This window comes from Camellia sinensis, chromosome 9 (assembly GCF_055761805.1).
Source record: "Camellia sinensis isolate YWXY chromosome 9, ASM5576180v1, whole genome shotgun sequence".
In the NCBI taxonomy this organism is placed as follows: Eukaryota; Viridiplantae; Streptophyta; class Magnoliopsida; order Ericales; family Theaceae; genus Camellia; species Camellia sinensis.
In genome coordinates, this window is record NC_138969.1 from 70,403,713 (window position 1) to 70,419,018 (window position 15,306).

Sequence of the window (15,306 nt, forward strand, 5' to 3'; positions counted from 1 at the left end):
GCTCTAAATTCATGAATGTGAATGCATGGCTTTTGAGAAAGGTCTTCATTAGGACAGGCTCATCTCCTTTTGAGAAAGGGAGACCAATTGAAGAGTCTTAAGCCTCATCTCCTTTTCTACCACCTGACCCCACCATTTTCTGTGTATAACCTTCCATGTCAAGTCTTCGGTTACAAGTAACAAAGTCCTCAACCTATTCATTCCTTTGATATTTCACAGTGTCATTCAACACTACTACTATTACTACTACTACTTCCATTCCGTCTCATCTCATCTTTATTTTCTCATCTTCATCCATCACTTTGATCCCAAATCTTTCTTCTATTTTGTTTTTGGTCTTGAGAATTTGTTCTTGATCATGGATGCTGATGAGGTAGTCATGCTCAAGCAAGATGGTTCAAATTATCCCAACTGGTCACACTATATGAGCCAGCACATGATCCAAACTCGCAGACAAACTTTGGGACTATGTTTGCGGCATTGTAACAGAGCCCAATCCAGGCCATGAAAACTACACAAGTCTCTCTCAACAATGGAAAACTAAGAATGCAGAGATCTTGAACATGATCTGTACATATGTACTCAATCCTTCAGTTTCGATTCAATTACGGAGCTTCAAATCCGGCAAAGAGGCTTGGGACTACTTGGCTGAGCTATATGGTCACTCCAATTTTGCCAAAAAGTATCAATTGGAGACTCAGATTAGAGCAACCAAACAAGGAGATAGACCAATCAAAGAGTTTCATGCTGTAATGGTTGGTTTGTGGAATCAACAAGCCAAGCTTGGGGATAGAGATTTGAGTTTGCTAAGCAGTTACAAAAAGAATCAAGACGAACAACGTCTTGTGCAGTTTCTTATTGCTTTGAGAGATGAATTTGAGCCGATTAGAAAGTCTATACTGTGTCGATTATTTCAACCAAGTGTTGAGAAAGCTGTTGGGGAGTTGGAAGAAGAGGAGATGAGGCTTAAGCCTTCAATTGTCTCTGAATTTTCCAATCTCTCAATCAAAACAGAAGACAGTTTTCAGATAGGAAAAGTCAAGTATGATTATAGTGGTGGATTTGATCAGTCACACAAATTCAACAATCCATTTTCGTCTTGGGATAGGTCTGCTATGTCTTCTTCTTCTTCTTCTTCAGTGACAGAAACTGAGTGGCCTTCTTTCCTGGGAGGTTTGGCCAAAGTTGCCATGGCTTCATTTGCTGCAGTACAGGTTTCTCGGACACTGTATAATTACTATACTGAACCTGGTTCGCTCCCTTTCATCATCAATTTTCTCATTCATCTGGGTTCCTTATGATTTTTTGTGTATTTTATGGCATGATCTGATTTGAATTTATTTATTTATTTATTTTCGTCAAATTATATTTCACTCCCTGAAATTTGGATTACAGGTACCTTCATAATTTTGACATAACTATGTTGATTGCTTTTTTATAATTGATTAATCATATGAATAAAAAAAATGTCATTTTTTTTTACTAAAATATATATTTATTTGTATTTATTTCAATCTTTATTCATCATGTCCATTAGTTTAAAAGGGAGGTTTGTATAGTTGATGTGATTGTTCTTGTATTATATTACTCTTGTGTGCCTGGATACACCTTCACTATTACATGATAGGATTGTTCACCTGTTTTCCGTTACAACATGTTTGGTTTATATTTGTAAAATAATTTTGGAAAATAATTTTTCAAAAAGAATTTATAAAATTTAAATATTTGTTTAGTTGTATGTTTTTTTTTTTTGTTGATCAGCAAAGAAAATCTTTATTGATGAAAACATACAAGGTATGGCAAAATACATCAATAAAGAGGAGCTTGGAGCTAAAACGAAGCTCAAAGCGCTAGTTGGTGAGGAACCAACAAAAAGAGAACAAGAGAAGAAGAAAGGAGAAAAACAACAAAACTACCACCAGCATACACTTGATTGTTTTGGGAAGATAGTAAAAAGTGACTTTTTGGCTTTTAACCAAGCTTTTGGCTTTTTTAGACAAATGATTTGGGAAGTTGGTAAAAAGTGACTTTTGACTTTTTTGATTAATGTTTGTTTATGATGTCAAATCATAATAAAATGACCAAACTACTCCAATTTATTTAAAATATTTACAACTTCACCTATGTAACACATTTTGACCCATGAAGGTAAAATTGTAATTTCACCGTTGACTAAAAACCAACTTCTCAAATGAAAAAAAAAAGACAAAAAAGCCAACTTTTGGCTTTTGCTACAAACCAAAAAAAGTGGCTAAAAGCCAACTTCTCAAAATAGCCCAAAACAGCAACACTTCCGGGCCCAAAATCCTGGTAACAAAACAGATGGCAATCCAATGATACAAAGCAGCAAAAGCCATCCACAAACGCAGCAGAACAGCAGAAATCAGACCTGAAAACATAGCACATATTGGCTTACTCATCATTGGAAATGCCTTGACTGCCATTGCCCTCATCTCCTTCATTCGCCAGCTGAATCAATTACGAACACAAAACACAAATAGTATAACAAACTCCTCTGCCTACCAGCTGAACACAAAGAGCACGACAACCCGCTGAACCAACCAGCTGAGCCCTTCCAATTTCAGCTCAAAACAGAGTTCAGAACATCAACACAATCCGGCCCAGAGATCAGAAGCAGCACAGAACATAGCAGACCAGAGCTCAGAACAGACCAGCACAAGACAGCACATACCAGCTCAGACTAGCAACAGAATTGTAAAACCCAGCTGTACAGTTAAGAACATCCTCTGATTTGTCGCAATTGAAAGCTAAATCATCAACAGAGTAGGGAAGGTCCTTAATAGTTGCTTTCAGCCAAAGTGCTGCTCTGATTTTGATATTTTCACTCAAACCAGAGAAGCTGGGTTGAGCCTCTGCAAAAGCACATTCGTTCCTGAGTTTCCAAAGCGACCAAAGAACAATAAGGGGGATAGCTCTCCAAATTAATCTATCAATATTCTTGAAATTGACAGCCATCCACCATTGGAGGAGATCATCCACTGAACCTTGTGTGCACCAAGAGAGCCCCACTCATTAATTATAGACGACCAAATCAACCAAGAAAATGGGCAGTGGAGCAATATATGGACAGCAGATTCAGGTTCAGAACAACAGAATGGGCAGATACAGGAAGCAGAAGCATCTAAAACCCCAATTCCGTGCATAAATACTGCTGTCTTGATTCTATTTTTCCAGGCCAACCAACTGAAAAATGACACCTTAGGGGGAACAGCCCTATTCCAAATATGCTTACAGATTCTAAAATGAGGGCCAAAAATAGAGCTGGTAGCAGAGTAGAGAGAAGACACAGAAAACACACCAGGACTTGCAGATGCAGTAGCCCAGATAAAATGATCAGCCCTGCCAAATGACACCTTAGTTGTATGTTTTGAAAATATTTTTGGAATTTGAAGTTTGTGATGATCTAATTTTTTATTGTAGTTGAATAGATGGATGTGAGAAAAAAAGTTATTGGTTGATGTTAAAGAGAATTTGACTCTGTTTTATTCAATACAAGATAGAATTACAGAACTTGTATTTATAGAGAAACAACTATTTGTTAACTACAACTTCTAACCTCCTAACCTAACCTTAACTGCAATCTAACTCTAGTTCTAACAAACTAACTATTAAACTAACAACCTGCAACCTCTAGCTGAGCTGTACTACAAACTTATACAGCTGCTATCTGGGATCAACTATAAGCTGTTAGTGTTGTTGGTGTAGCTGTTGCAGAGTCAGCTTGAGCCTCATCCTGAGCATTATGCTTAACAGTCCCCCGCAAACTGAGAGAAGTGGGAAACACCTGAAGTTTGCCCTGAAGGTATTGAAATCTGGAAACTGAGAGAGGCTTTGTGAGAATATCTGCAATTTGGTCAGTGGAAGCAATATGACAAATAGCAAGTTTCTTGGCAGCAACTTTCTCACGAACAAAATGATAATCGACTTCAATATGCTTAGTTCTAGCATGGAAGATTGGATTGTGAGCCAAGGCAATTGCAGACAAGTTATCACACCATATGGTAGGAACAGCCACAGAGACATGAAGTTCAGCAAGAAGCATGCCAAGCCAACTCAACTCAGCAGATACCTGAGCTAAAGCACGATATTCTGCCTCAGATGAAGATCGGGAAACTGTTGGTTGCTTTTTAGCACACCAAGAGATGAGATTGGGACCAAGAAACACACAGTAACCTGTGGTGGACCGTCTATCAAGAGCACTGCCAGCCCAATCAGAGTCTGAAAATGCATTGAGAACAAGAGGGCCAGAGGTGAAATGCAAGCCATGACTTAAGGTACCCTTGAGATATCTGAGGAGTCGTTTAACAGCAGCAAAATGGCTATTCAACGGGTTTTGTAAAAATTGACATAGATAATTAACTGTAAAGCTGAGATCAGGTCTGGTAAGTGTAAGATATTGGAGAGCACCCACTAGGCTTCTATAAAGATTAGGGTGAGAAAAAGAGGAGTCCATCTCAGGAAGAACAACCTTAGTAGCCATGGGAGAAGAATATGGTTTACAATCATTCATGCCGGCCTTGGCAAGAATTTCAGAAGCATATTTTGGCTGAGACAAAATGTAACCTGAAGGAGAAGACGTAACAGAGATACCAAGAAAATAGTTGAGTAAACCCAACTCTTTCATGGAAAAAACTGAGTGCATATGTTGAACAAGAGTAGAGATATAGAGAGGATCACTTCCAGTAAGAAGGATATCATCTACATAAACAAGTAGAACAGTAATGGAAGTAGAGGTATGTTTGACAAACAAAGAGGAGTCACAATGACTAGGAACAAAATCATGAGAAAGAAGAAAAGAAGAGAAAGTGGAGAACCAAGCTCGAGGAGCTTGTTTTAAGCCATAGAGGGCCTTGTGCAATTTACAAACAAGGGATGGATGATTAGTATCAATAAAACCTTGAGGTTGATGCATGAAAACTTCCTCTTCAAGAATGCCATGAAGAAAGGCATTTGAAATGTCAAGTTGCTTAATAGGCCAATGAAAATAAAGGGCTAGACATAAGAGAACTCTGATGGTAGGTTGTTTAGCTACAGGACTAAATGTTTCATGATAATCTACACCCTCAGTTTGAAGAAAGCCTTTAGCAACAAGTCTAGCTTTGTGTCGTGCAATAGAACCATCTGAGTTTCGCTTGAGCCTAAATACCCACTTGCAGCCAATAGCTTGTTTATCAGGAGGAAGATTAACTAAAGACCAAGTACCTTGTTTTTGAAGAGCTTGATATTCATCTAACATAGCAGCTTGCCAAGCGGGAGACTGAGCAGCGGCTTGATAATTCTGGGGCTCAGTGGAATCTACAGATGTTGCAGAAGCAAGAAGACAAAGGGAAGAAGAAGAAGCAACATGATTCTTACTCTTGGATCTAGTGATCATAGGATGAGGATGAGGATGAGGATGAGGATAAGAAGAAGAAATTGGAGGAAGATTAATGTAGAGAGATGAAATAGGCAACTGAGAAGAAGGAGGAGCAGACAGAAGTGAGGAAGGGGCTGCAGATGACGGAGAAGCTGGTGTAGACAAAGAAGGAACAGCCGCAGAAGTAGGAAGAGTTGCTGCAGACAGAGTAGGAGCAACTGTTGCAGATATAGGAGAAAGTGAGGCAGACAAAATAGATGTTGCTGCAGAAGTAGAAGAAGTCTCTGCAGCCAGAGGAGATACGACTGCAGATTGAGGAGGAAGTGATGTCCAGAAAAAATTAATTAAAGAAGGAAGAGTAGGAACAGAGGAGGAGATAGATGAAGGAAAGTTAGAGGAAGATTGTTTAAAAGGAAAAAGAGATTCATCAAACACAACATGTCTAGACACATAGATCTTCTGAGTAAAAGGGTCAAGACATCTATAGCCCTTAGTAGATGGTTGATAGCCAAGAAAGATGCAGGGAATAGATTTTGGTTGGAGCTTATGAGAAGAATAAGGCTTTAACCAAGGATAACATCTACAACCAAAAACTTTTAAGAACTGATAATCTGGTTTGTGATGAAAAAGAACTTCAAATGGTGTATGATTTTGCAACTTAAGAGTAGGTAATCGATTGATCGAGAAGACTGCAGTAGCAAGAGCATCAAACCAGTAAATCAATGGCATGGAAGAATGATGCATAAGAGTGATAGTGGTTTCAATTAAATGTCTGTGTTTTCTTTCTGCAACACCATTTTGAGCAGGTGTATGAGGACATGTTAACTGATGAACAATACCTTTTTGTTTAAGAAAGTTTTGAAAAGGAAGACTAAGGTATTCTCCCCCATTATCACTTCTTAAAATTTGAAGATGAGTAGTAAATTGGGTTTCAACAAAAGCCTTAAATTCCAGAAATTTTGAAAAAACTTCACTTTTATAATGAAGAGGAAAAATCCAAGTGAATTTACTACAATCATCAATGAATAGAACATAGTATGTATAACCAGAATAAGAGGCTGAAAAAGGGCCCCAAACATCTGTGTGAATAAGGGCTAAAGGCTTGTTAACAGTAGAGTTAGACAAGCAAAAAGGTAATCTATGACTTTTTGCCACATAGCAGGATTTACACAGAGCAGAGTTATTATTGGAATTATGTACAGAAGATGAATACATGAATTTATTGTGTGCTAAAACATGCTGAAATTTTTGAGAAGAAGGATGACCCAGCCGTAAATGCCAGTTGGAGGCAGTAGACTGCTTGGGACAGTTAGATGCAGCAGACTGCTTTGTACAGGAGAAGCAGGCTGGTGAAGAAGAAGATGCAGAATATGATAAAGAAAGGGGATAGAGGCCATGAGCATAAGATCCTCTATGCAGCACTTTCTGAGTAGCCTTGTCCTGAATCAGAAAAGAATGAGAATCAAAAGTAACAGTGCAATTGTTGTCTTTAGTTAGTTGATGAATGGAAAGTAAGTTGGAGGAGATAGAAGGAACATAAAGGAGATTGTGAAGTTGAAAAGGAAATGTAGGTGTGGGAAGAAGACCCTTACCAGTGTGAGTGATAGGTAGAGTGGAGCCATCACCGACAGCAACTTGATCTTGTCCAGAATAGGGATGATAAGAGGAGAAATTAGCAAGATCATTTGTCATATGACTGGTTGCACCAGAGTCAAGAAACCAGTTTGAAGAGGATGAAGATGTGGATGCGACAGATGAAGGTAAGGCAGAAGCAATATAGGCTGTGGGACTAGTTTGATTAAAGGAGGATTGATGTGGACTATTCTGTGAACCATTCTGAAAAGATGAATCCATTCTGTACCAGCAGTCTAGTGCAGTATGGTTCAGCTTGCCACAGATCTGACAAACCACAGCATGATTAGGATTAAAGTTAGGCCTACCTCTGTGATATTGACCACTACCTCTGAGAGAACTACCATGCTGTGAACTGCCTCGGAACCTACCACTACTCTCTGAACCTCTGGAACCTTCTGAACTTCTGAAAAATTCTGAACCTCTAGGATAGTACTAGGCTAATTTAGTGGATTTACCTAAACCTTTTGAGGCTTTTTATAACATTACAGTTATCTCAAACCAGCCTTGGTTTGTTGTACGACTTTTATCTAATGGTTCAGGCACACATAATAACAAGTGCATGTGCCTAACAATTATTATTAGAACTCACATGTATCTGGAACGGAGAAGATACATATAGATTCTTTTTGCTTCCAATAGCTAACGTTAAAATAATTGTCTGTGAAGAGTTTCTTAGGCTGACATGAGCTGAAAGCACATATTTCAAATAGAAATTCAATTGCCAAGAGTTACTGTTTGTGTTGATACGGGTTGCAAATGGATAGAACAAAATAGACTTTTCAACAAACCAGGTGATTACATAGAAGTTGGTTCAGAATGAGTTCTTATTATATTAGATACTCATTATGTCTAATATTTGTTGACTTACTTTTCCTACGAAGGAAAATATCATAAATGCGACCGTGCCAGCAAGGATTGAAAAATCCTTACAGATTAAATTCAAGCCAATTATCAAGCGATTGCGTTGACGGTTCTTTTGCCTCAATGAAGAGGACTTCAAAATTGTGAAGTATTAAAGAAAAGGAAAATTAAAAGAAGAATGAAGGAGATGGAGAAAGATGAATGAATGAACAATCAAAGTAACAATTACTTACCTTTACTCCTATGCTTTGAAAAGGAAGTGCATAAAATGCTTCAAAAAGGAAATGCTGAAAATAATTACTTCGAAAAAAAGTGCATAAAATAAAATGCAAAAAATATAAATGAGAAGAAAAATATAAATCAATTGTCTTTAATTTGAGTGCTGGCTCCTTTATGATCTAGCCACGAATGACTATTTATAAGCAAACATTTGTAAGAAAAAACTACCCACTATTCCACCTCCTCCATTTTATACTCCATAATCTTCCATAACTTCCTTCAACCTCCACTTCATGCTCCAGGTTCTCCATTTTGTTCTCCATCATCTTTTCACGTTTCATAACTTCTCATAACCTCTAAATGAGTAAAAGAGTGTCACATGTCCTGCAATTATATAAATAATAAATAATAAAATTATTTATTTATGATGATAACAATATTAGAACATTTGAAGCTTTATAGCAGGATTTTGTACTTATAGTTATTTCTTTTTCCTCTTTTGTGCATCTGTGGTTATCGAATCCTAGGATTTACAAGTTGCATGTAATTGTAGATTAATTAATATGAGGCAAAGGAAACAATTTTTTTTTTTTTTTTTGACAGTTGTAGTTGAAGCTTTCTCAGGAACCGGAACTGCTTCAAGAACATTGAAGATTTTGAGTTATAATGTTTGTTTCCGAGAAGACTTGGAAATTCATGAGAGGAAAGAAGCTGTGGGTGACCTTATTCAGCTGCATTCCCCTGATCTGATATGCTTCTAGGTTTTCCTCATTTCCATTTTTCGTACCATGTAACATAAATTCTAAAGCTTTTATGACTTTCATTGTTTTTAAGTTCATTTTCTCTGCAGGAGGTTAATTTCAAAATCTATGACATTAATCAACAATCCAGCTGGTGGAAAGTGTACCGTTGCTCAGTTTCAAATGAGATGGCACGTACAAGACCATCCTTTTGCATGCAGGTGAGATTCTTATGATTTTTCCATATCAGCGTTCATTTTTTATTTCTGGTTTTCGTTAAAGAGGGATGTCTAGGGTCAACTGCATTGATGTTGTTGCCTTGTATGCATTTGTCCAAAACAAACCATTTCATACAAACTGGGCACACATGATGGGTTATGATTTGACAGTATAATATGTTCTTACGTATCAAAGGCATCTTAGAATGTGTTTGTTGAACATGCTTGCATTGTTTAACACACTAAAATTTACTTCCAATTTAAGTGTATTTGTTACCTAGCTGCCAAGGAAATTCAACCATCCACGCAACTGTATGCATCTAGCTGATCAATTATAAAAATATTAAAATAGATGTCCAAAATTTTCAGAATCTTCCTCTATTTGAACATTATAAAAATCTTCATATTCTGACCAGTAACTTGTGATTCAACAAATTTGCAAGGCTGATCATCTCTCTCTCTCTCTCTCTCTCTCGGTTATACATCATTTGCCTCGTTTTATATATTTATTTATTAAAATCTCTGGATGAGATTTTGTAGTTAATAGTGATGTAAGATCTGATGTCGTTACACCACATAACTTGCAGTTAAGTAAACTACCAGTAAAATCATACAGCCGTAAACCATTCAGTAATTCCAAAATGGAAAGAGAACTTTGTGTCGCTGAGGTTGAAGTTCAGGTAGACACGCCATTGGTTGTTGCCACTAGCCATCTTAAAAGTCCTGGTCCTGGCCCTCTCGGTTGGGGTCAGACGTTCAGCAGGGAACGTGTTGATCAGGCAATGGAAGCACTAACCTTCCTTAAAAAAAATGTAAACGTGATTTTTTTTGGTGACATGAATTGGGATGACGATTTGGATGGTCAATTTCCTTTGCTCGGTGGGTGGGTTGATGCCTAGGTGCAGTTAAAGACAGGAGAAAATGGATGGACATATGATACCAAATCCAACAAGATGCTTTATGGTGATTGGCCTGTGCAAAAGCGACTTGATCGATTTGTATGCAATTTGCGTGATTTCAAGCTAAGAGGAATAGACATGATTGGCATGGAGGCAATACCAGGTCTATCATATTGGAAGAAAGGGAAAAACAAGGTGGACAAAGTGCCTGTGTTTCCTAGTGATCATTATGGGTTGCTATTAACAATCAGTGCCAAGTAATGCTAGTTAAGTGATGATATCTAAGCAGGCAAGCAGAGTGTTGATTGTGTTTTTGTTCTCTTCAATGGTATCATGCTTGATGTGTACTTGTTTTATAGATAATAGATGGAGTGATGTACAAATGGTTTACAACCCTTTGTGGAGAATTGTTTTCCATATTTTGTAAGAAACTACTACTATGGAATGCTGGATTGTTTTTTAGTTTTTGGTCTGTCATCCCTAGCATCAAACTGAATCTATTATCTAGATTTTGCTCATATACTTTCAAAGAATTTCTTATTTTGGGTTGTCTCAAAATGTCAGCTACTTGATTAGATAGAAGGAAACTGAATTTCAGAACATTTGACGATCACATGCAGCAGTGCAGATTAGTTTTGAGAACACATTTAGATTGAAAAATCTAGAAATCCCCTAGATGTTGATTTGTGATTATGTATTAATTTTAAGCAGAATATAACAATCCCAATCAAACAATCAAGACAAAGAGACGCAACGATTTTACGTGGAAAAAACCACAATTGGACACCTCCAACTGTGATCAAAAAACCACGGGCAACAGCCACAAGAACAATCCACTAAGAAGATTTAAAGGAATTACACAGGTATACTCTCAATTACCTAGCGAATCCACAACGCCTAATTGAACCAACCTCTATGTGCCTCTTCCAACCCCATCTTCACCACGGAATTGTCTTTCTGATGAGCCACCCCGGAATCCACCAAAGCTTCAGGCTCGAATTCTTCAGAATCCACAACTGAAGAATAACTCTCTCTTTTGTGTACCTTTGATGTACTCTCTTTAAATCATGAGTTGAAGACTCAATAAAAACATCAAAGAAAACAAACAAAATATCTCCAGGTATAAACCTTAAGATCCAAAAAATAAGATCTGGAGAACTTCAATCAATCACCTAGTTTTGGGAGAAAACCAAGTATTTATAGAGAACCAAAAGTAATCCAAGATTGGGAAGAAAACAAACTCCTTGAGAAATCCGGATTCTGAGGCTCGCTCGAGCGAAGCTTTTCTGGCTCGAGCGAGCAGTGTATTTTTCATGATTTCTACTAGTGCCTTGGCTCGAGCGACGAATCCTTGGCTCGAGCGAGGAATACACTCTTTCAGGTTTTTGTATGGACGCATTCCTTGGCTCGAGCGAGCAAGCCCTAGCTCGAGCGAGCATTCCTTGGCTCGAGCGAGCAACGACGGACATGCAATTTTGAATGCAATTTTGCATTTTGCTTCGGCCGCGAGCTGACCGGGCAGCTCGACCCCCGTAATAATCAGCGAAGTGGCAATCTTGAAAGCATTAGCATCACAAAATTCTCTGCATGGTTCGATTCGGGTTTGGATTCGCATCTAATAAACTCATAGCCTCACTGAAATAAAAAGTGCGAAAATAAATACATCTGAACCGAATTTTGTCAAACGGGGTTGCTAAGAATAAAAACCTAACATAGATCACAAAAAATATTGAACAGTTCATTGGACTGAATTTTGATCATCTCATCAAGCTAGCCTTTTTGGATTTAGAGGCGAAAACTGATGATATCTTGGTGCTAACCTGCAATCGTTTGTAATTTATTGTTTGTACATGTTGCATGCTTAAGCAAATTGCAGTTAAAATCTTGAAATGTGAGAGAAATAGCAAGGCACGTTGGACCATTGTGGATGATTGGATTTTGCAACTCATGGCTGGAAAGACAATCGGGAACCCCAGAACTGTACCTGAAGTTATCCATCCATGGACTCTACTGTCTTCGCTGTCCACTGTGTATTTTGACACTTTCATTGTCCTGCACTAATCCAATCCACATACGAGGCAGGCAAGTTCCTTGTTAGTTTGTGGAACTTGTTGGAAATTAAGCTTTTAATACATCCATGTTTATACACACACAATAATGTTATATTACACGTTTTGGATAAAACTCGCTTTGCTTATGATATATGGATTTATAGGTGAAAAATCTAAAATCCCGGGATATTAATTCTTAATTATATTTCAATTTTAAATAGTGAAACTAATCCCGATCAAATAATTGATAACAAATCAACACAATGATTTAACATGGAAAAAATCAAAATTGGAGCGCCTCTAATTGAATTATAAAAATCACGGGCCAAAACTACAAAACAATCCACTAAGACAAAAATAAATTACACACGTGTACCTTCAATTACCTAGCGAATCCACGCACAAATTGAACCGATCCCGATGTGTCTCTTCCACCACCGTTTTCACATCGAAATTGTCTTGCCCAGCGTTGAATCCACAATACCGATGTCAAATCCACGACGACGAGTGTGAGAACCCGAATATACAAATCAAATAAATAATTAAGTAATAATAATTTTAAAATCTCAAATATTTTTATAGTGAATCCTAAAGTACAAATTAAATATTGTTGGAAGGTCTTTTAATTAATTTTAAACGTAAAATTAATTTATGGTGAAAATTTCTAATTTAGAGGCAAGATTTACTAGGGGGTTAATGGAGTCAGGTTATTTGAAGTGTGTGGGTAATCCTAAACTCTCATAATATTGAATTAGCAACTGTGAATTCTAGAGAGGAGAGGAGATAGGCATAGCTTTTGGATGAAAATTGAAGAACTAGTTTGGTGCTTGAATAACTCCATCTCCAAGGTAGAAATCAATATTTTGTAAATATAGTTATTATGTATAAATGTTTCTGTGCGTTCTTTGGAAGAAGAAGGAATGAAAGGTACTGATTAGGTGGCTTGAATATCTATCAGATTAATAGTTGGACCTTGTGAGTGAAACATGGGATACGTAGGCCTACTTGGCCACCACTGTTTGTGAATACCATTTTTTTTTTTTAAATGTAGTTTGAGGAATTAAATGGGTACATATAGTTAAGGGTGCAATTTATGAGTATGAAATTCTTCACATAGCTATAAAATTTAAAAATCAAGAAAATATAGTAAGCAAATGAATTTTGAACTAAAATTTTTACAATAGATTAATTACATATTGAATTGCATATCAGAATTTTCTCATAATTTTTTGGAGTCAAAATCTATATTGATTGGTGCGTTCAAATCTATCCAGAAAACTAATGTAAAACAGTAACTTCAGAAGTGTCATTCTCTTTGGGTATAAATTTGAAAATTATCAAATCAGCGTCATTAGAACCGGTTGCGAGTCTAGTTTATTACATTTTTGGCCTTGTGTTGATTACTCGTGTATACAAAGAGAAACATTAATTTCTTTAAAGTGCTGCAGAAAGTGACCTGTTTGCATATAATTAATTGTAAATAATTATTTTGATAAACAAATCAAGTAAAACCAATTGGATTTGAAACTTAGGATATATTAGTTGAGATCTGGAGGGTTTTGGAATTTTTTGAACAACGTAGAGTGGGTTTTGTAATTTTCAAAGTTAGCGAATAGATTGGGAAAGCTTGTTTAAAGTTCTACTTTATTTTAAAGTTACTTTTAATTAAGTTTCAATATGAACCCATGTCTTGGGTGATTTTAGACCTTGAAGAACAAGAGTTTAGGTTATATTTAAGAGTAACGATGAGTTGGGTTGAGCCGTGTTAGTGCGTTTTAGTTTGGGGTACTTAGTTTCTTATTCTTTAGTATTTTTAAATTAGTAGTGACGTATAGTTTTCATACTTGGTTCAGGGCTATAGTTGGACTTTTATACTCCATTCAAGGATTACATTATTCTGTTTTCAGGTGAGTAGTTGCATGCTACATGTTTTTTTATAAATGTTTCCCTACCCTGAACTGTTGGAAAATTAAATTGTTGTTTTAGGACTAAACTGTTTTGATAAATTATTATATTATCAATGGAATTAAATTATTTCTAAAACATGTGTAAACTTGGCATACTGTAAACTATTTGTTATGGTCTAATGTTTATAATGGTGAACTACCATATTTTGCAAAACTGTATTGTATTGATTATCAGGACCATCTGTATATTTAGTTCAGGGAAATTATTCCACTATGTGTGGTGACTCTGGCCACTAGAGAAAAGATCCGGGTTGGGCCGTGATGACTGTAGTGCTCAACGATTGTAAGGAAAAGACCTGAGTTGGGCTAGGTGACCTTCAATCGGATCGTCTTAGAGAAAAGGGCCGGGTTGCCACCCCGAGGATGACTCTTGGTTTGATATTGGATCCAACGAGCTTATTGCCTTGAGAACTTCATGGCATGTTACTTGTTATTCTTGGTACCCAGAAAATTATTGGTGTTCATGTTGTAATCTATTTTAAGTGGAAAATGTCATTTATCATGTTCTTGAGAGACATAAGTATTTTAACTGTTGAACTGTGAACCTTCTTTTTGAAGCAGATTATCTTTATCAAAACCATATGTCAATCTAGTTTCTGTGATATATATCTTATTTTGGAATTGAACCCTGTTTTCAAAACTGTATTTACCATCACGGTTGCTACTCACTGAGCTATCAGCTGACTTAGTTGTTTATCATTTCCAGGTGTTAAAAGGACTTGGAGTGGACTCATGGCGTAGGGGGGACTCAATTGCATGGACCTCTACAACATACATTTATTTTGTTTTAGATTGTTATGTCAAGTTTGTGCATACTTCTTTTTATTTTTATTGAGGTTTAGGATCATTTTAATATGTGGGTTGTGTATATCCCATAAGTTTGGATGATATTGATTACAGTTGATTATGCTGTTTATACTTGTGGCATGTCACTGGATTGAGTTTTGGTTATCTATTATTGGACTATTGTATAATTGTTCAATGTGATTATGGATTCGTATTTAGGCTTATGTGTGCCTTGGGCAAAGGCCCTGTGAGCCACAACCAATCATACCCGAGTTTAGGGTGTGACAATTGTGGTATCAGAGCCAGGTTATCGAGTTGCATAGCTTGTATTTCATCAATTAGGCAAGGTCTGAGTCCCTAGAGTCCTTAGTAGTGTGTGGTTAAGTTAGTTTTGTTTAAGCTTGTGTTGAGCTTTTCTTGATTTCATTTTGAAGGCTAAGAGATGGCACCTATGAGAAGAAGTGTGAATGCTCTTGGAACTGATCAGCCAGCCGCTAATCGTAGAGTTCCCCCTGCTCCTATTCCTTCTTCAGTAGCGCCAACTACTGCACCA

General features: G+C 36.9%; 1 protein-coding gene and 1 pseudogene across 1 annotated transcript; both read left to right on the forward strand.

The window, feature by feature from the left end:
- Positions 1-207: 207 nt before the first annotated feature.
- Positions 208-14,949, forward strand: LOC114321553 (uncharacterized). The gene is made up of 4 exons (XM_082887057.1): positions 208-1,251; positions 8,696-8,853; positions 8,943-9,053; positions 14,674-14,949. Exons 1-2 carry the CDS (start codon positions 564-566, stop codon positions 8,851-8,853), a joined length of 846 nt encoding a protein of 281 aa, XP_082743183.1. The 5' UTR covers positions 208-563; the 3' UTR covers positions 8,943-9,053; positions 14,674-14,949.
- Positions 8,906-10,348, forward strand: LOC145799526 (uncharacterized; annotated as a pseudogene).
- Positions 14,950-15,306: the final 357 nt, after the last annotated feature.